Below are 23,154 nucleotides of genomic sequence, written 5' to 3'. Positions count from 1 at the left end.
TTTTTGATATTTAAATGTAGCTGAAAACTCAGTCGAAACATGTCAAAATTTTACTTTTTAATTTACTTTGCAACGATCCATGCATCAATACCATTGCTGTGTAATTTGTGGCAGAAATCATTTTAAAGCTTATTTGGCCCTATATTGGAAATGCCCTTTTGACCTTTGACCCCAATTATTTATACACCCTATATGCACTACCTATAACGAATGTGTTAGTAATAACATTGTTGCCTTGTTACCTGTATGGGAGGAGGAAACCAGGACTGCCGCGCACACTGTACTTGTGGTATGTCCAGCACCTCCTGGGAGATACTGAAGGGACGCTGCAGCCAAATAAAATTGTTTCGCTAGCCCAATATCGCAAATGTTGGAGAAAGTCTGCTCCGCAGCCGACTGATGATGATGATACGTGTGTAACAAAATAGATGGACTCTGGCAACTATTCTTTGTTTAAATATTTCTTGCAAGGGGAACATTTTGAGACAATTTTTATCAAAAACGTTTTGGCCTATATGAAGCCCAAAATGTGACATTTGCCATTGTATATATGTAAATGAGAATTCTACTTTTTCTGAATCCTTATGATGAAAGGAATACACTGGTAACAAGATTGGGAGGGACAACTTTGACCTTCGACTCACTGTATAATCAGCCCTGTACACCTCATGGTGTACATTGTGGTAAAATAAATTATATATTGCAATTAGTCCCAATTGATTTGCTTTAACTTTTTAGAAAAGTGACATAAGTTGAGAATCGTAATTAAAAACAGACGACAGGTTTCAAATATTTTTTAGAAATTCAAAAATTTCAGAATTGTACATTTTCATGACCATATTTGGAAAAAGTATGAAAAAGGCATTTAGATGAGTACAAACAAACTTAGTATTGGTTCAGTGGTTCTTAAGATAGCTCTTGATATTTTGAGAAAATAGTTCAAAACTTAAAGACCATTACCTCCCAAGTAGGTCTTCAGTTGTGTCCCTGTTTTGTGGTAACGGGCCTGATTTTATCATTAATTATGAGTCGTCAATAATTTGGCTCTTCCGTTTAAAATACACGTTCCCCCCTGTGCATTTCACTGCCGTCTTAATGCTCTGTGTGCTAGCCATAGACTTCAACATTAGAAGTCCAGGTTTTGGGATATTTTCTCAAAATATCAAGAACTATCTCATGAACCACTGAACCAATACTAGGCTTGTTTGTACTCATTTTAATGTATTTTTCCTACGATTGCGTGCTTGTTCGATATTTACCAGAGGACACTCCCTTATATTGGTACGCGTCGTCAACCCCATTTGGAAGCAAACTCTATACCCAATAACCCCCTTTTTATTAGTAATTGGTAAATAAAGTACCAAATCAATATGTAAATATTTATGAACTTTGCGCGCATTTTAAATAAATTGAACATTTTTGGATTCATTATAGCTTCAAAATTGCAACTTTTCAAGGTCAATGACACCCAATTTGTAGTGTTTTCACACTGAATGACCCCATGACCCCCATTTTCTTGAAAAAATTTTTCGACAAATAACCTACACCGCCGATTGACTCATTTGAAAATTTTGACCTTTCGTATACATATTTTTCTCCACAAAAAGACCTTAAGTCTTTTTAGGAAAAAATGTATTTCTTTATATAAAAGGTCAAAATTTTCAAATGATCGTCGCCTTTTCTTCCCAGCTACATACACTTTAAGTAAATATTATAAATTTTACTTCGAGTACTGTTAAATTTAAATTTAAATTTTTAATATATTTTTAACTTATTTGTGATGCGATCAAGCAAAATCAGTCGGAACTCGGAAATATTGCTTTTGAGATATAGCCACACAAAGGAAATATTATTTCCTTTTGTTTCCTGTTGTTTTAATTGCTCATATCTATGGAACTGGTTGTTCAATTTCAAATGGGTTTTCTGCAAAATGCAGCTTTGTAAATGCTTTTTACTATATCCCATAAGAAACTGAAAATTTAATATTTCCGAGTTCCGACTGATTTTGCTTGATCGCATCACATTTGATATCAGAAGGACATTATTCGTAGTCAGAATGCAATTCGATATGTCTGATGCGCTCTCATCTCCCACAAAAAATACTGTTTGCGAGGGCAGGGTACCGATGCTTTGGCCGTGATGTTTGGGATTGTAAATGACAGGAGGTGCCGTTTGTTTGGAGGGTGATTGCTTTTTGCCCATGGCGGCTTGGCTGACAGCCGCGGCACGCCGGTGCAGATGTTTGGGCGATGGTTGCTGGGCCATAGGTCTTCAGCCATGCTGTGTTTGAGGCTGTGGTTTCTGGTCTGGTTTCGGTGTTTCCGACAAATGGATGACTTTTTGTTCGATGGAGTAGCTATGGTAAATGAATAGTCAAGGAATGGCCAAAACCTTCAATTTCATTAACAAAAACAAAACCACAAAAAAGAAATTTAGCTGTAATTTGGGGTATTGAGGTCATGATTTCTGCCCAATTTATATATAATTATATCTTTTTTTTTTTGGAACCCCCGGGCAAATATCCCATGCAGCAGATGTCAATAAACGCGTCTTTCTTGACTTCTTCCCCTAAACAAGACGTCAAGAATTGGTAGTAAGAATTAGTAAGGGTGAATATATTAGTCAGGGTGAATAGTCAGGTGAATATATTAGTCAGGGTGAATATATTAGTCAGGGTGAATATATACACAAATTTCGCAATTTGTCATCTGCAATTGAAGACCTGAGCGCAAGAAGATCGTAAGTCCACTTGGCCCGTCAACATGTATACACTAAAGTTGTGTATAGTTTCGTATAGTTTGGTAATGTTTTATACATGTTCAGGGGCCAAAAAAAGTCTTTCACAACCTTTCATGATGTTTTCACCCTGGAACATGTATTAAACATTATAAAACCCCTGAGAAACTATACGTAACTTACATGTATACATGTTGAGGGGCCAAGTGGACTTACGGTCTTCTTGTGCTCATGTCTTCAATTGACATCCGCATGGAGAGAGTTAAAAAAAACTTTGAAACTTGAAATAAATCGATGGAAGAAGACTATTTAGATTTCAACGTGTTTTAATTTATTTCGATCATAATATCTGATTGACGGTCTTCCTAACTCGCTGGAAAATGGTTATAGTAAACATGGTAAAACATATTGATCTTTAAACGATATTACGTAAATATTTTCAGCTTATAGGAATAACAATAAAATTGATAGGATGTAACAGGTGAATTTCGGGATATTACGGTAAACACAAAGCGTTATTGTAAGATAATTCCGGTCTTAATTCATTTACAATTCGAAACGATTTTAGTTCTTTTTAGCTTCTTGCAATATTGTATCGTTGTCTGGCTTTCATACGCAAATCTGAAAATAAATGAGAATAAGCAAAGGGTATTAGTAGTAGCGGTGGTGATGGACCTGCGTGGTGCTGCTGAGTGTTAAATAAAATAAATACTACATTTATGGATTTATATAGCGCATTTTACAATTAATTCAAAGCGCTGTAATTTTGCTGCCACTAGTGAATCATCACAGTCAGGTCCCATCCACTAGGCCGGTTGCAGCCCTAGGTTGCAGCCGAACCAGGCGCAAACCTATCCGTACTCAGATTGAGTCCACCAATTATCTGTGCAGCTCCTCAAATTTCATTTGGTGAAGGAAGGTTTTTATAACCAAACAACTAATCACCTATTTTGAAAGTAGGAGGAAACCGCCAGCAAACACTCAACGTTTTACAGAAAAGGATTAAAATGTCGGGTTATAATTTATAAAGGGTATACAAACCATTAAACCTTTTTGAAAACGTGATGCAAAATATTCTGAAAGAATGTAACTAATTGACAAAATATTTTGCAAAAATGTTTGCCCAAAATATTTAGCAATGACTTTGAAAAAACATATTATATAATCCGACATATGAATGTTATTGAACCTTTGATTAACTTTTTAAGAACATTTTTGTGTTTGCTGGTGGGATCCAGGAGAAAACATGCGAGAGCGAACATGGATGGAGCACGGCCAGGGTTTGAACCCGGGAATCAGTGGTGCAAAGCGACGGAACAACCGCTGCGCCAACTCACTCATACTGGTGGCGGTGCTGATGGACCTGGGTGGTGGTGTGTGGGAGTGTTACTGATGGCGGTGGTGAGTATTAATGGTAGTGGTGGTGAGTGTTAACGGAGGTGGTGGTGGGTGTTAACGGTGGTAATGTGTGTTAACGGTGGTGGTGGTGATTGTTAACGGTGATGGTGATGCGTGTTAACGGTAGTGGTGATTAGTGTTAACGGTGGTGGTGGTGAGTGTTAACGGTGGTGGTGAGTGTTAACGGTGGTGGTGGTGAGTGTTAACGGTGGTGGTGAGTGTTATCGGTGGTGGTGGTGAGTGTTAACAGTGGTGGTGGACCTGGTGATGGTGGTGGTGGTGTGATGTTGAAAAGCTTTTATCGTCACATGAAAGTAAAATTTTTGCTGTACGGTGCCTAATATAGAGTACAGGTAAATATACACATGTCTACTTACTATTTGTTTTTTTATTGGACGTAGAGCAAGAGATTTGGACTGTTTCTTCCTGGGTTACCAACTACGCCAGAAGTTGCCTCACTAACCATGGTAGCAGGAACACTACCGGCTGCTACACCTCTGGCAAGGAGTAGGGCGGCTCCTCCTGTGATTATTGGAATGTTTGAAATTATCATTATTATAATTACTTATTACACTGTCAGGATATTATAGAATGGCACTATGCAAATTTACGAGTTTTTGCAAAGTATGTGGTTTTGCATATTATGATGGTAAGGTGCCGGGTAAAAGTGTATCAAACTAAAATTAACCCACAAATGAAAAACCAATTGAAGCCATTCGTTGACCATTTCCCATTATTGTTTGTGTATGGGTGTCCAAAACGTAAGCTAAAACAATGATTTGTTTGTCCATACGTATGAGGTGTTTGCCTCAAGTGGCGTAAATTTTGAGGTCTAGTGAATCCAGCCTCTTTTGACGATAAAATAAGTTTATGGTACAAATCAGTGGCGTACCGTGGCCGCTCCTACCCCCGGGGGGGGGGGGGGCTGAATGAAATTACATTTTGCCGCCCTTCCTCAACAGCCCGAAAAGGTTGACGCAATTTTTTTTCCGGTGGTTTGAAAAAGTGAAGCGCAAAAAAAAAAGGGAAAAAAAGAAGAAGGATTTAAGGCGCTAGCGCCCTAAAAGCAATGTATACTAACATTTTTCACACTTTATTGTACTTTTTCAAATTTTATTATTCTTTACTAATTCTTTTAGCCGCCCTTCTTCTTCTGCCGCCCCTTCGTTTTGGCCGCCCCCTACTTTTGACCCCGGGGGCTGGCTTCCCCCCCCCCCAAAAAAAAATACGCGCATGCAAATGCACGTGAAGCCAGAGAAAAAATTTGACCATATTGAAGCTAAACTGGTGAAATATGGCACAAAAGTGGAATAAATTTACGACATATTTTGGTCTGCCCACTCACCCTCCCCCTACTTTATGCACACAAAATACCCAACCATAAAAACAAACAAAAATTGATAATTACATTAGTAATAAAGTATGAACGAAATGAATGAATGAAATAAATAAAGTTATTTTACCTGAGACGTGTGGGCAAGCCATCGAAGTTCCGCTGATCGTATTGCTGGCCGTGTCACTAGTATGCCATGCACTGGTGATGCTGACTCCAGGGGCGAAGAGATCGAGGCAAGATCCGTAGCTTGAGAATGATGCTCGTTGATCAGAACTATCAGTTGCTCCTACAGTAATAGCCTGAATAATTTCAAAAGGACGATTTAGAGTAGGCCTACTAATAGGATGTTTTATACCGCATGTTTAAACTGCCATGCACGTGGCAAGAGAACAGTAACGTAGCCAGCGGGGTGTGGGGTGGCAGGGGGAGGAGTGACCCCCTCCTCCTGACAAAAAAAATGAAAGAGAAAAGTGCCCCCATGACAAAAATGAAAGACAAAATCGGGAAGGCAAAGGAAAAGAAAAGGAACCCGTTTCCCACCAAAATGTACCCCGATCATGGGCCAAATAGCGTAAAAAACTGCATTCTCCCAATAAAGTCCTTCTGTGGAAGCTCGAAGACTTTATTTGTAGGCCTACAGTCTCTCTAAAAAAAGGTATATGTATGTATTATATCCCACTGATAACACCATTTGAAAAGGTTTGACTGCAAAAACCATCCTCTTATAAATGCATCTACGCACAGTTTCCACCTTGATACACCCGAGCACACACATATTTCCAAGCACGCGAGTCTTGTCTTTACGTAGTCTGTGTTTATACTACACGGTTGAGTGCATAGCATCATAAGAGCTGTGTGAGTTCTAGTGGAAAATAGGCTTCTGTGATTGCTTTTTGTCAAAACCTCAAGTGTTCCCTTCATCCAATCAGATTTTTTATATCGAACAAAAGCAAGGCGAATGTGGTATGACTTTGCTAAAGAGCGCTTACAAATTGATATGCCGGGCAAAATGATGCAACCGGGGATTTTTTTCGTCTTTGCCACCCCCCCCCCCCTCAATTCAAGCAATCAAACAAACATGTATTATATTTTGAGAAGTCCTATAGAGGTTGCGCATATGACGTATCATATCATACCGAAAATATGGCGGAGTACTCAAATGCATTCAACAAAAGCATGCTTGCAATCTACCGCGACAGTTCGTCTCACACACATAACAAATGCACTACGATCAAATAGGTTGACGACAATGTTTGATTGAATGCACTGCACTGCGCCATGATTACGGTGAAGGACACCGGTTCAAATCCTTTGTTTGGAGCCAATCAATAATTCACGCATAACCTCTATGGATAGAAGTCCCTAATATTCAAATGAGGTTATCCTTGAGCAGGCATCCTTGAGAGTCTATTCATATGGTTTCTTTTATTAAACCTCATTTAAATACTTGGGACTTCTATATGATACATCTACCCTATGTGTTCAGTGTTCAGTGTAAGGGATTGAATGACCAATCAGAATGAAATAGCAATCAAATTGCAGTGACCATTTCTTTTGAAACCACATGCCAATCATCTCGATATACTGCAAGCCCTATGATGCTGACTACGCTTATTTTTAATGTCATTTTAACCCTAACACGCCCAGGTACTACAAAATACTACTTGATATATGGTCAATTCCAGCGAAAGCGGGACAAAATTCTCTCTATGTTAATTTTCCACTTTAAAATGTCATTAATAAAGGAAATCACGTTATTGATGGAGCATATCATGTCACGTCCAATGTGCTCTCTTTGTGCATATAGGCCTTTACTAGCAAGTCATACCAGGGGACAAGTTATGATAGCTTAAATGAATTGGCGTTACCCACGAATTCAAAGATAAAGCACCATATATGTCATTGAATGTCCTTCAATAAAAATGAAATTATTACCGTTAGAAAGACGTTTGCATGATCTCTCATCATATGTAAAACGATTGAATTCCACCAAAGTTTTTGGACTCTAGAGGCCATTAAGTCAATTTGGCTAATAATTTTGTTACCCGCGTATCAAAAATAAAATGATCGTTCTGAAAAATGTTAAGTGAATATGCCATAAATGACTATATCATGAAACGAAGTTTCGTTCTATAATTCTGAGGTCCAAGTGATTATTTTATGCAAATACGTTTTACCCATAAAATTCCATAAAATCAAATTTGACGTTACCCACGTATCAACTGTTACCCACGAGTCCAGCAAATATAATTGCCATAACTTAAATTAACATTTAATGACTTTGGACACTGAATTTAGTTTGACAAGCGCTTGAAATTGTAAATCGTAAAAATACGTTCACCGCTTTAAAAAGAATCTACGACGGTTTAAACTTTTGTTACCCACGAATCCCGAATAGATGCTAACCTTGAAAAATAAGGAGATTGTTTATTTTAAGTTTAAATCAGCACATATTCAAGCCATGGGTATGCTATAATTTTGACAGTACTTACAGTTTATACACCTAAGAAACGCAAACCCCAAACGGTACTATAGTACTTATAGCTTTACCCACGAATTCGGCGTTACCCACGAATCCAAGGATTTACTCGTAAATTATATGTTTCTTATGCATCTTAACATTTTGAAAACATGCGAAATAGGTTCCAAAACAGTCCTGTTTAATAGCGTCCTCTTGAAGGTGTACTGAAGCTGCATCATGAAGTTTTGATTGATTATCCTAAATTACCATTTTTTGGGTAAATGCAATTGGTTAGAGAAACGGGAATCATTGAAACACAATGGAGGAATAACCGCATGGTGGTTTCCAACCTTCTGTAATATTTTCTATTTTGCCGCTTACCAATACATACCTTCAAATATGTGTTACCCACGAACATTTTGGTTACCCACGAATCCCTACTTAAATTATAGTTAACAATGTATTGATAGTGTTTTAGTTCGTAGGAACTGTCAAACACGAGTTAATAGAATATTGCTGCATGAAAATATGGAATGATTTTACTAAAATAATAATATAAAACTGTTTGCTCTGTCTATTTGAATTTGGCAACTTCATTATTCTCAAAATTTTTATACCCAAAATGCCATAATGATCCATTCTAAATATTCCATGTAGTCTGTATTTTGATTAAAATTCATTTTAGTGCCATTGCAGCCTGAATTATTGACATACGGAAAAGTATTTTTTATTTTTATTTAAAAAAATTAATAGGAATTGCTATTTTCCAGACGCTGTTACCCACGAATCCATCCGAGATCTTCATCCTGCGACGAGATACAAAATCTAACTATATATTTATATGAAGCATTTATTCTAATCTTTCGAAATAATGCAGTAATGTTAAATGACAGCCACTTTGGAAAGAGTTCGAAGAATTGACACAATCTTAACTGTACACCTGGTTCTTTCTTAAAATTTGTAATAACCAAAATATTTCTGTATAGATATATGTAATAAAATTCTATTTTACGTTCAAAGTCTTCACCGATTTCTAGTGTATATGAGTCACACATAAAATATTGAAAGATATTAAAGAAAGTGAAATTTTATGGCGTACAACAGGTGAAAAATGCTTGAATTCGTGGGTAACATGCATATGCGCATTTAACACTTTATTTGGTCTAGCAAGAAAAGTTATTTTTCAATCCGATGGCACTTCCACCTGATGATTCACTAGACATGATCGTCTCATTTGATAAGTCTTGAATTGAAAAGGAAAACATTTTCAAAATGGCCCCCAGAGAGAATTTTGGCCCGCTTTGGCTGGAATTGACCATATACGCTGTTCGTGCGTGCATCCCACGTGGTGTGATGACGCAATCGTCCTAAGTGATATATAGGCACGGTTTTGCTGGCCAGCGAAGACCCGTGGCAAAGTGTCGCCGACCTTGTGCTTGGCATGCGAGGGGTCTCGGGTTCGAATCCCACCCAGAGCAAACAACTTCTTTCTTTGTTTTCTCTCTTTATTTCTTCCTTCTTTCCCTTCCCGTCGCCAAAAAGCCCCTGGGGCGTTAGGGATATAATAAATACATACAATTCAAGCACTCTTATTGCATTACTTTATCGCACTTTGTCTTAAGATTAAATAATTATGCTATACGCATGCACAGACTGAGAAAATGATTTCTAGAAGTATTATTTTACGGGATGTGCCTTGAGGGTGCGGCTCGAGGAATTTACCACCTATATTTACATTCAGCATTCAGTTTTTACGATGTTTCGATTTTTAAAAAAATTAAAAAGCCCGAAGAAAGGCGACCACTCACCGTTGGTTCACGTGCTGGTGAGTAGTTGCAAGCATTGTCATTGGAGTTCCCTGCGGCTACGGACATAACAGCTCCTGCACCAACAGCGGCCGAAACGGCATCATCAACAGACTGTGAGGCACCTCCACCGAGAGACATGGATCCAACTCTCAATCCACTAGCACTGCCGACGGATTCAATTCCTATAATGTTGGAGTTAATAGAAACATAGGCTTAGGAACCGGGGGCTCAGCCCCCTCAATAATTTTGGTGCGGGGGGCTAGAATACCTTTCAGCCCCTCCCCCACCCCTCCATTAATCCTAGGTGAAGTTACGGAAAATGGGTGCTAGTGACCTTTATTTTGCAAAATCATCTGAATCCGGGGCGGAAACCCCCTCGGAGTATATATTTGTCAAGTTTCAGAACCCCCCCCCCCCCATGTTGAAATTCTTCCTAAGCCAATGAGAAATATACGATGATGACAACATGTGAATGTTAATATCGAATAGGCCACATGTTCCGAATTCGGGAATGCGCAATTGGGCTATTTGACCTACATTTGTTACATGACCTTAATCTCCCACACAGGGGGATGAAGATTTCAAATGGAGCCACCCATTTAACCGAATTTTAAATTTATACTCCCTGTGTGGAAGATTAAGGTCATGTTTTCCATAGAGGTGTATGGAATTCAAATGGAATAACCTGATAATGAGCTCTGGGGAAAGAGGGCAAGCAATTTTGACACTCCATTTGGAAATTTACCCCCCGAAGATTGGCGGCATTTCACCGCCACTGGTGATGAATCTTAAGTAACACATAAGTGGACAGCGATTCCATCTTAGGCAGGCCTAGTACAGATCATGGTTGCTGGTGCAATGATTTCTGATCAAGCACTTAATGCATTCTTGTTGATTTAGTTATAAAATTATATCATGTATATAGAAACCTATATGAATATTCATTCTATTTTTTGTCATATGGATATAAGGCAAGTGTGTCTATACGAAGAAAAAACGGGTTTCCAGAGAAGTTCATTGAATTATGGGAGCACGGTGGCCGAGCGGAACTCGCTACGACTCATAAGAGCCTAGTTTGCAGCATGGCTGTCTTAATATTTACTGGGTGAAGGACGGGGATGCACAAGAATTGTTGGCATTAATTTCATATTAGGTAAGCCTACACGTAGTACAAATTATGGGAAGGGGAGTTTAGGAGTTACATTACGTCTCGATTCCATAATATGTATCCCAGTCTACTCCCTATTCCATAAAAATACGGGACAATCATAGGCGTTATATTGTAGGAGGGTGAGAGTTCATCGGGAAAATGTTAAAGGTTTAGAATGGTTAGGTCATATTGGCACTTCACGTGTTGCTATACCAGAAGGTAAAAAACTTTAATTTGTTTAAGGGATCCAAAATGAGCGTTTATTGCGTTTCGACAGTATTTTTTATGGGACATGAGAGCACCTCAGACCTATCGAATTGCATTCTGAATACGAAGCATGTCTTTCCGATATCAAATAATTTTCATTTTTTTTAAATCACAATATAATACAAATTTTATGACAAATTATAAAAATTTGATATTTTTCAAATTTTTGATATATAACTGTCCTCGAAGTAAATTATATAAATCTAATGATATATTCTTAAAGTGTATGTAGCAGGGGAAAAGCCGACGGTCAATTGAAAATTTTGACCTTTCATATTGAAGATATGGATTTTTTCCCAAAAAGACCTAATTTTTTTGGTGTTTTGGGGAAAAATCCATATCTTCGATACGAAAGGTCAAAATTGTCAATTGATCGTCGGGTTTTCATCCCACCTACATACACTTTAAGTATAAATCATCAGATTTATAAAGTTTACTTCAAGTACAGTAACTGTTAAATATCAAAAATATCAATTTTTAATGATTTGCCATAAAATGTGTATCAAATTGCAAATTTCAAAAAATCAAAATTATTTGATATCAGAATGACATTCTTAGTATTCAGAATGCAATTCGATATGTCTGATGTGCTCTAATGTCCCAAAATAAATACTGTCCAAACGTTCATACCCCAGCCCTTAAGTTTTCCGCAATTCCCGATTTCTAAATATAACTATAGGTTATAAAAGATTCTATATTTAATCTAGATCATATGACGTGATGACGGTGACTTTGATATATCTGCGCACCATTAATGTAAAACACATTCCTGATTTAGCTAGGGTGGGGTTTACACTGAGCGCATGGCCAATGGTGGTCTTAGATTAGCCACAGGCTATCCGGTGGAAACGTTAACAAACAAGGACCAGGCGTTATAATTTTTAAATTTCTGAACCGGTTGAAATTATTCGGAGGCAAAAACGTGTCTGTACTTTAAGTCTGTCATACTGTCGGTACATTTTGTTGTTGTTTTGGATTTTTGTTTTTTTTTACCGTGTAAAAGTCTACCAACCCTAATTTTGGAAATTTCAGAAAGATTTTTTTCCCCAAATTTTTTGACATACTAAGCAGTTTTTAAAACAGTTTCTTCACACATCTAAACTAAAAATTGACACCTATTTGGGCTATTTTGTTAAGCTAATTAGGCAAACATGTTTTGGCTATGACCTTTAAAAAATAATTTTAAAAAATCCGATCGACCGACCCTACCCCTTGGAAGGGAATTATGGACAATCAACGAATTTTTCTGGCCTAAGCCGTGTATAGGGATGAGAGTACATACCAGCAATAACATTAGCCCAGGAACCAGATCCAAAACAGCTGAGCACACGAACACTAAACACCATAGAACTTTGTGCAATACCATAGGTATATCCACTAGTAGTACCACCGCAGTGTGTTCCGTGCCCGTTGCAATCTTCACCTCCGTTCTGTAGTAAATATGAAAGTACAAATGATTGTCAATTATTTCTGATTAGGGAGTGTTCATAAATACTTTGGTGAGGAGGGGACTGGGCACTGGACATTTTCGGAGTCGAAACTTTTTTGACCACCCCTCGAGAAAACCTGAAACTTTTTGACCCCCCTTCATAGACATGCAAAAAAATTGACCCCCCCTAACGCTCATGGTTTAAAAAGTCATGAACTGGCCGAGATACAACGTAATCTACGGCCGTCGTAATGACGTTAATTTGTGAACTCGTATTCATGTTGTGACAACGTTATTTTCGGACGTTGATATAACGTCATAGTGACGTTATTTCGACGTTCACAACTTGACGTCGAAACATAACGTTCGGGAATAACGTTGTCACAACACGAATACGAGTTCACAGATTTACGGACTTACAACGTCCATATATTACGTGTATACGACTTTATATAACTTTTATGCTACCAATTTGGTTAAAATCAAAGGTCGATTTTGGTATTAAAACAGAATTTCATAATTCTCAAATATGGTTAAATGCGCGAGAAGTGCGCAAATTTTTTTTATCAATATTGGTTAAAACTTTTTTGACCCTCCCTTCTGTAAGGAGTCAAATCTTTATGGTCTCCCCCCTTTTGAAGACCTAAAACTTTTGCCCCCCCCCCCCATTTTGCACAGCCACCCCCCCCCCCAAGTATTTATGAACACTCCCTTTATTAATTGACTGACTGATTAGTCTTGTTTGTAGACTAGAGTAGACCACATGCTTCTTAACCCCGTCCCCTCGAGCCTGAGCTTTACTAGGGCCAGGGGATAGTGCAGACCGTCATAGCCTGATTACCACAGGGCCGTGTGGGCATGTGCCCAAACGGGGGGGCACGGTCGGGGGTGGCTAAAATTTAAGAGGAAAAAAAGATAATACTAGACATGTACATAACTGTGGTATAAGACCACGAACATAGCCGTGGTGTGACCCTTAATGACCTTTGACCCCAAAATCTTTGAACACCCCATAGACATTGGCTAATGTCAATGCATGTGTGCACGTGGCATCAATCTACTAATTGTGATGTGTGCCAGAAGAGGCATTTTGCAGGAATTTCGTTTTAGACCGGAAGTGACCCCTTAAGGTTACACTAAGAAACATTTTCGAGAATCTTGATTGAGAAAAAACTGTTTTGTTAATACATTATCGATATCTTGATTGTGGAACGTTAATTTTGACATCTAACTACCAACATTATTTCTCCGTAGCTCAATCGGTTACTGCGCTTGCGTTATGCTCTTCTCGACTATGTAATAGTTTTGAGCTGGTCAACTAGTACGGGTTCGAGTCCCTGTGTGGTCCAATTCTATTATTTTCTATTTTTTCTTACTTTTTCTCTTTTTCTGTCTTCTTTCTTGTTCGTTTCTTTCTGACTGCAGTGATTGATTGTTTTTGCCGTTTGTTTTTTATTATTATTGTATAATTCAGGAATAGGCCTACTAATCTAAATAGGCGCGGCCTATATAAGCCTATGAATATTTTTTTACAAATTAGATATTGGTTGTTGGTTTTGTTATTGTTGTTGTAGTTATTGTTGTATATATTGCATAATCAGGGTAGGCCTATTAGGCCTATTATAGCCTATAGCGGCATTGATTTATTTCACGACAGATATCATCTAAGGATAATATTTAAAAAATTGAGAATTTATAAAATACCATAGGAAAATTGCAGAAAACCGGCTTCCCCCACCCCGGCAGCCCATATCATGGTTCCCCCCTCCCTATCCCTACAACATATGATGACTCACGTGCCACGGTTTCATAGGTTCGTGGTCATGTGCATGCAGATTGATACACAAAGTACGCTTTAGAGTTCATTTTATGACTGTTTCTATTATTAACTTACGCCCCTCTGGAATCAAGCCTTGAAAAGTCCATTATATAACCTTAATGACCTTTAAACCCACATAACAATACCATATATACATTGGGTAAACACAATTCATTGATGAAGATACCGTTACTGTCCTATGCTTTTCTTTGCAAATAAAATATTTGAAGGTTTTCATTTTATATCGGAAGTGACATCTTAATGACCTTTGACCCAAAATCTGTGAGGACCCCATAGACACTGGGTAATACAATGCATGTGTGCAAGTGACGTCACTGTCCTACGTAATTTTTGGGAGAAGAAGCATTTTAAAGATATTTCGTTTTATACCGGAAGCGACCCCTTAATGACCTTTGATCCAAAATAAAAAATACCACATCACAATTTATGATTGAACATACCGTTACTGTCCTATGTTTTTCTTAGCAAATAAAACAATTTTAAGATTTTTTGACCCCTGTGACCCCTGCGTGACTTTTGACCCCACGAGTTTCATGTGACATGTAGGGGCACGGTCAATGATTGTTGTGACAAGATTAACAAGATTATTTTTGAATTTGACCCCTGTATGACCTTTAACTCATCTGAGAAGGGTGCATTTTTGCCACCGAAGTTTTTTCTATTTTTGGAGGTTAGTTTATGATATTGAAACTGATTTTGAACCTTAAAGCCACACACTCCAAGTTTTCAACATTTCCCATGAAAATGGTCAGACAGTAGAATGAATAGGCGTTAATTTCACCTTCAGTATAATTATGTCTGGTTTTCTCCTTGGCCACCCGATACACCCTATACGTAGGACAACTGGTCATTTAGACTCTAACTTCCATATGTTCTTGTTTTTCAAGTGATACCTTTAAAGCAAAAATGTGTAGTTGACTCATATAGGGACGCCCTCATTTTATTTAAAATTTAAATTTTCTGTAACGATTAATACCCAATGGCGCAGTTAAATACCCTGTGAAATACTAAGCCTGAAGTGCTTGAATCACAGTCAAAGTTAAGAGTTTTAAAACCGTGGATCCCCGTGTTATTCGCCAATTCCCACATAACGCTTCACAGTTAAGTGGATTTCTTTTAATTAACCTCATTATTTCTGCTTAAACTGATCAGAAACCCTTCTTCACAGTTGTAACTTCTATTACATTATATTTTTGGCAAAGAATAACAGAATTAAAATTTGATCGAAATCATAAATTATGGCTTTAATCACAAAACTCGCAGGGGATTTTTGCTCCTGTTTTACTGTCAATACTTACACTTGGTTGATAGTCATAATGGTAAGCTGCACGACCCTCGAAGTCTTGATGGGAATGACGGAGACCAGTATCAATGATGTATACATTTACTCCGGCGCCGCTACCTATATGGAAACAATGCACGTTGAAATAAGTATAATCATAGTTGCTAGTCTGCGATTTGAACAGTATTCCGGCATTGTACTTCACAAAAAGTAACGACGCCTATAGCCATGAAAGCTTCAGAACTATTACTCGTATTCACAACATATGGAAAGGTTTCTATACAAAAACGAATCTATTATAAACCATCTATGCACATTTTCCACCTCGATACACCTGAACACACATTTTCGTCCAAGAGCTTCCAAGTAAGCAGTGAATTGTCTATACACAGTCTTTGATTACACTACACGGTTGAGTGCATAGCATCATAAGAGCTGTGGAGCTTCTAGCTGGAAAATGGGCCTCTGTGATTGGTTTTTGTCAAAACCTCAAGTGTTCCCCTCATCCAATCAGAATTTTTTTATATCGAACGAAAGCTAACACTTCACCCTAAAAACATGTTCTCTCATTAGGTCAACAGATAACGCAATTCAATGTTTATAGCAAGGCGACTGTGGTAAATCTGTTGAAAATCTGTTGAAAACTACCTATCCTGTCACAGTTTTGACCAAAAGTCTTTATTAAAGTTAGTATTCCTTATTATAAAGTTAGTATGCTTTATTATAAGGTGTACATGTTGTAGATGGTGAAATCTGTTCTGAATCGACCAATCGTGGAATTTTCTTACGGTGATTCCTTTGCGGTTGGAAGGACTGACGTTGCAAAATGACAAAGGAAGCATTAGAAATGCATAAAATCTCAAGTTAATGGTCATGTTAAGAAGCGATTCAAGGTCACTAAATAGAAGCACATGTCATAAAAACCCATTACTTGGTTTACAATATGATATAGAATAGATAAGATAACTTTGGTCAGGCTATTTTTAACCCCTAGAGCACCCTTAAATTTTTGTAGGGGTGTAGAGGGGAACCCTAATGTCCTAAATAACAATTAATTAGAAATATAATTGGTTTTGTTGGGAAGCAGTGGTTTGAAAACTCTGAAAATTGGCCGAAGTTACTCCATTTTACAGTACCAATACGATAGTTGAAAATTATTTTTGAATGTGTTGCCCAGCACTAGACGTACGCTCTAACTCTGCATCGCACCACGGATTATCAAAGAATAGGCACAAAGACCTGGACCGTAATAATATGGAAATTTCACATACAGAGTCCATGTACGTGTCACTCCCATATATGTACGATTAGGGTCTTCGAAAAGAGCGGTATTGTATTCTATCTATGCTTGCACACATACATAGACATGACACGTGATGAGTGCAGCCACAATATAGTGTAGGGCAATACATTCAAAAATTGTTTTCAGCTATCGCTATGGTAATTAGTAATTACTCATGTTACATCACTGCTTCGGGGGAACCAGCAGAGTGTGTATTGAGGGAAATAGAAACTTTGGCAATGAGTTTGTTTATTAAGTTTTCTCTCACGTCTCTTTGCTATTTTATTAGTTTTTCTTACTTTGTTATTATGTTAATAGTTTTTGTTACTTACGTGGTGGATTGTAGGTGTTATCAAGAGGCAGGCCTCGTTGATCAACACGGTCTAGACCCCAAGAGGCGACTGCCTGGGTGTAGGCAATACCATTTTCTTCCACATACTCGACACCATCAAGGGCAAGCAGCTGTAGAATCAGAGTAAAAGACGAATGTCCTTTTTAATGAGGTAGCTTATGCCGATATTAAGGATACGATACACGATTTACCGACAAGTTACTCATTTCGGAATGCGATCATGAATTTTGAAGAAAAAACAGATTCCACAGGCTTCGATTGGACTCGAACCAACGATTCAACCCGTCATTGATTATCAGTCCCGCTCTTTACCGCTCGACCACGGAGGCAGATGAACAAAAGAGTGTAATAATAAAAGATAAATCTCATAATGCTATCTTTAACCTTTTGTTTACATAAAAATTATGCATTTTGTAAAGATAGATTGGCCGTTTTATGCATAAATAGCACGAACGTTTGGAAAAGGCCTAAAACAAATAATAAAGACACTGATATATACGATGATGACATTGCATAAGTTGGGGAATATCTGCGTCGCAATGTTTTGTTTTGATTTTAGGAATTTGACCTTAAAATTTAAGACGTTAAGACATTATCATTCGAAATCAACAAAAGATATTTCAGCAGTATCTATGGCCACATTCTTTTATCTAGAGTGTTTTGAACATGTATGTGAAATAGCTTCAGCAATGGTTCGCTGCATAATGGTCAAAACAGCCTTGACCTAAAAAAAGGTGAGAGGTGCCATATTTACGGATTCAAGCTAAATTAAAAATTGGTATAAAACGTTTGGTTTTTGATCGATTACAAAAATACCTTTTTGTCATTAAAAATATTGTGTCTGGCGTGAATTACACTACAATTTGTATTCCTGGGGCTCTTTGATTTCTTCCAATTCTTTTATAATGATAGAGTGAATCCCCTTGTCCTTATAATTGCGCACAAAAGATCGCCTCCCCTTAATGCGTTTCTTGTAAACATGAAATATATAACGCCCACAGGAATTTAATTTATGGGACAAAAATATCGAGGATAACACATGATGAATTATGTTGTTATAAACATTTATTATATCGGTATCATGACACTCTTTTCTCTTATCATTGGGGACTAAGGCACCTTAATTAACAGTCCTCAGCTATCGAAGTTCATCAATGCATGGATCCTTTTAAAGTTTTTGTGGGAGATTTGTAGTCTGAAGTTTGTACTCTCTGTGCAGACTGCAGTCTGCCAACAGAGTCCAGGAGCCTATGACGTTTATTTGGAAAAGTCAATGTTGTGTGACTTCAGAACTACGCACTGATTACCAATTAATATTAGACGTACGCGCGCCAGCTTACAGGGCTACTTATCGAATCACTAAAGATTTACATTGCTTTAAATATTTTTATAAGCTGTACCAACCAACATACATATACTGTTTAAGAAAGAGTTCATAAACCCTTTGAAGTTTAAAACTAACTGGCCCAAGTTCTTTGGTTTTGTGTGTTTCGAAATCACCGGCAAAAGAATGAGTTTTTCGATTAAAACGCACAGCCTCGTTACCTTAATTAGTATAGGTAGGGCTACAAACATTGCTAAGCTAGTATTATTATGTACTTCTCTCCAAAGTTTAAATCAAGCGGAAAGTCAGAATATTAACTGATTTGGAAAGTTTGGAGCATTAATCAGTATACAGCCTGTCTCCCAAAAAAAATGTGCAAGTGAAAAGCGCCCTCTTTGTCAATTAGAAAATAATGTTGTGACATGATACTTACATCAATGTCAATGGATTAGTCCTAGCTTTTCAATACTGTTTGTTTCATTCATTTTGGTTTTGGTAATCCAGAGATCTACTTCACTAAACACAAATGTATGAAACCCTTTTGTGCCACTTTTTCGAAAATTGAATAGAATGTTATATCCAAAATTAATAGTTAATAAAAGAGCGCAATTTACGTTGACATGATTTTAGTTTTACAACAGAGTGTGCAATATTTATTTGTCTTTTAACATGTTTTGAGTGGCAAAGAGAGCAGTGTTTACCATGTTAAAAGTCATATATATTGCTCGGACAACATCATATCATTGGCAAGCTAATATCATGAAATGACAATGAAAATGACTCCTTTTTTGAGAAAATAAGACGTTTAAAATTGATATTCCGTAAAAACCAACTTAAGCGATGAGTTCCTTCGAACGAGACAGATTTGACCTAGAAAAATTTGATGTCATGAAATGAGATGCCTGCTTAGAGAGAAGGGACTGTAAACGCTCTCAATGCAAAGAACGTATTATACTGTTGTTGTCCACAGAAAAAGAGTCTAATCAAGTGTTACAAATTGTATGGTTTTTAAACATATGGATAAAATCAGCCGCTTCTTTTTTATATATTAGTAAATTGTGAAATTAAGTTTTTGAGAAATATCTGGACTAAACAATAATCATTTATCAAAACAATCTTCATTTACTGTGACGTCACCAGTCTCCTGCCATGGAAATAAATTTTGCTTCGAACGGGGGAGGACCGTAAATTGGTGAACGAGGCAGAATTTACAAACACAATTTCTCTTTTTTCAGGAGAAATACGATTAAAACAATTGCAACGAGTGTCAACTTGTAATGTAATAATTATTCTTTTCGAATGGAGTTAAACTTGTTTTTTCAATAGATATGCCCTTTAAAATCATTGACATGTACATGCATTAAATTTTACAGCAGAATGTGAAATATTTATCTTTTAATCTGTTGCAAGTGGAAAAAGAAAATAATTATATATACCTGTATCACGATAAAACAGTAAAAACTGTAAAATTATTTTGTATTGTTGTGTAATCGATGCATTCTTTTGATATCATGAAGGAACTCTTGATAAACTGTCATTCATTGATTTACATGTATAGCCCTCTTCCCTAGTAAAAGTGGAACAATTGTGATTTTACCCTTTCGTTGTTAACTAAACATATCTCGAGATTAACACAAGCAACAAGCAAATTGAACAGAGCAAACGGCATTTGAAAGCTAAAGACTGTACCCTTGACGTTTATGTTTATATTATCATCATGTCACAACTTCATTTTCAGGGCGCTATTCACTTGGACATTTTTTTTTGAGACAGGCTGTATCTTGTGTGTAATGTCATGTTGTTAATCACGAATTAATAATTATTTTTTTTAATCTGCAATATTTGGCCATCATAATGTAAAACTCACCATATAAACCTGTGATCACTTTATCCATTTAATGCCGTGCTGAGCTGGATTTATACTCCGTCGCTGAGTGACAAGCGATTGGTACTTGGCCAATGAGGTAGCGCGTTTTTCCCTTCGTATATATAAGCAATCTTCTTCATTGGCTATAAACCAATCGTTTGTCGCTCAGCAATGAAGTATAAATTGAGTTTGACAATATGCTCATCTATTTTGCAATAACCTCGAACCCGATCTAGTCCCCTACATATTTGTGATTTATAGACCGAGATTCAGGTTCCTGCGCACGCGCTGCAATAACCAATTTCCTGATCTTGTGCACTACACATTTGCGGTTTATTCTGTATACATTACATGATAAAGATTTAGGGGACCAAGATTCAGGTTCCTGCATCTGACTTACCTTCTCAGCGAGAAAGTCGGGGATATTCACGGCTAGGCCATTGATGGAACTGTATTTGTATTTTACGACTGCATTCAGCTTAGAGAATCCCGCAGAAGAAATAAACTTGTCTTGATTGACACCTTCCTGCGTGGGAGATAAAAAGAGCAAATCATATAAAGCATTAAGAAGGTTAGGCTATTCCAGTTGAAATCCATATACACACCATGGAAGAAAGAGATCTTTCTTCCATGTACACACTAAGACATGACATTATTCTCCCACACTATGGTATAAGTTCAAACACCCATTCAGTTAACTCTATTTGAATTTCCACACCCCTGTGTGGGCGATTGAACTCTCATTTTAAGGATTGCCAGAGGGTGTCACTCCCCCATACTGCCAATGGTGTACGGCCCTGGCAGTGGCTGATCACCTCGGGTGTCAGTCCCCATACCGCCATTGCACAGCGTCATCATCCCAATATCTTCGTGTCAGAAATTGCCATGATAGTAGTGCGAATCCACTGAGTTCTTCAGCGGCCACGCATGGGGAGTCCGAATTTGTTCGAGATAGGCCGATCGACTCAATTTGGGTGATCACCTGGGTGATATAAGATACCACATCGTTTCCATTCATTAGCTGAAATGCCACGTTTTAACAATCTGCGCATGCTTATTTATTGTCTTTGACGTTTCTAACCCGAGAAAATTCGATTTTTCACCAGTTTTTGTTCTCAAGACGCAGAGCGCAAATTCAATTCGCACAGTAACGCTTATCACATTGTTTCAACACATATATTCAACTGCAAGTCTTGCAAATTTTTGGTTCCAAAATAAAACAATGGTATATATTACAGGGTTTGAAAATACAATCACATCAAAAGAATGTAGTCTATTTTCATTATAGGAATAACATCAATTCATCTAATAATATGCAACGAAGGAGCCTGATCTCTACTCGATACAGTCCATTGAAAGACTCGACCTTCAACAATACATATGAATAGATTTATGTTGTTTATTTAGAAAGACAACTCATAGCTGAATCGCTGAGTTATTAGCGATTCAGATGATTGGTTCAGCCAATGATTAGTTTTGAACCAATCGCTCACCAAGCGTAGAGTGCAAGTATAAGCTAACTTTGTAATAGAGGTTACTCTCGGCAGCCGGCGGGGAGTTTATAAAGACACGTGCTTTGATGACTGTAGAAAATAATTCTTTCCCTGGCGTGGATGATGTGCAATGGTAACTGCTCGGAAGTGGCGAAGCTGGAATTTTTTGTCACGTGGCAAACCTGTGTAGTACGGATCAAAAGCAACTGGCAGTTCCGTATCCGGGTGGGGGGTGTCTCACCCCCTCCATGCATAAGGATCCCCTGACGTATTGTGATCACATGCATTCATATATGGTTTCCACAATACCAACAAACCACCGAACACGCAAGAAATAGATTTGTATTTTTCCACAAAATTTTACAAATATCCCCTTTAGATCCTAACAAATGAGGTCATACTGTACCTGAAGACGGATGATGTAGGATCCTGGAACCCTCTCCGCTGCTTTCTGGAGCCTGGCTCCCATGGCTACAGCCACTACGGTGAGAAGAATAAGTACTCTCATGATTGGTCCTGTTTGTTCTGTACACAATAAAAGAGATGACATGATTGGCTACAAGAAGGTTACATATCATATATTCAGCCAATCAGCAACGTGGTATGAATCAGATGTACTGCTGAGGATTGAGTTTCAATATTTAGAAGTTGCATTTTGATTGGATACTCAGATTAATATCATCATAATTCACCCATCAGAAATGCTGTATAAAGGTAGTAGTTCTCATGGGTTAACATTTTGTATTGTATCGTAACCGGATAGCGATTGGCTACTCAGATGAACATATCTCATAATTCACCAATCAGAGACGCTGTATGAGAGGTAGTAGTTCTCAGTGGATGTATTAGGAGATTACTTAACATTACTTTGTTACCATGATATCGAGTCAAAAAGAAGAGTATTTGACATAAATAAAATTATGAATAAATATTTCTTATCATTTCAGGAAACAGTAAAAGGTTAAGAAAAACTTTTTATCATCATATACAGAACAATAAATGGCATAATCTCGCACAATTTCTGTGAATCTATAAAATTCAAGTTTAACAATGATATCATGATCTGTAGTATCAAAGGCTTTCGATAAGCCTTTCGACTCTGCAGCTAAACCAGCCCTCTAGTGCCACA

The 23,154-nt window shown here is 37.5% G+C and overlaps 1 protein-coding gene across 1 annotated transcript; it reads right to left on the bottom strand.

The window, feature by feature from the left end:
• Positions 1–4,522: 4,522 nt before the first annotated feature.
• LOC140162074 (aqualysin-1-like) lies at positions 4,523–22,575 on the bottom strand. The gene is made up of 8 exons (XM_072185364.1): positions 22,432–22,575; positions 20,933–21,058; positions 17,322–17,451; positions 15,724–15,827; positions 12,439–12,586; positions 9,740–9,921; positions 5,598–5,769; positions 4,523–4,656 (listed from the first exon to the last, which is right to left on the bottom strand). Exons 1-8 carry the CDS (start codon positions 22,573–22,575, stop codon positions 4,523–4,525), a joined length of 1,140 nt encoding a protein of 379 aa, XP_072041465.1.
• Between the last annotated feature and the right edge of the window lie 579 nt (positions 22,576–23,154).

Source organism: Amphiura filiformis, chromosome 10 (assembly GCF_039555335.1).
Source record: "Amphiura filiformis chromosome 10, Afil_fr2py, whole genome shotgun sequence".
In the NCBI taxonomy this organism is placed as follows: domain Eukaryota; kingdom Metazoa; phylum Echinodermata; class Ophiuroidea; order Amphilepidida; family Amphiuridae; genus Amphiura; species Amphiura filiformis.
Note: the sequence above shows the minus strand (reverse complement) of the source record. Positions and strands in the feature narration are given on the sequence as shown.

Bases quoted from the DNA above. Each gene is read 5' to 3' on its own strand.
- LOC140162074 (XM_072185364.1), bottom strand. From the start codon at position 22,575: ATGTCATCTCTTTTATTGTGTACAGAACAAACAGGACCAATCATGAGA. The intron at 5,770-9,739 runs GTGAGTGGTCGC...GAAATTATTCAG, and splicing joins CACCAGCACGTGAACCAACG to GCTATTACTGTAGGAGCAAC. The intron at 4,657-5,597 runs GTAAAATAACTT...CAATAATCACAG, and splicing joins GGCTTGCCCACACGTCTCAG to GAGGAGCCGCCCTACTCCTT.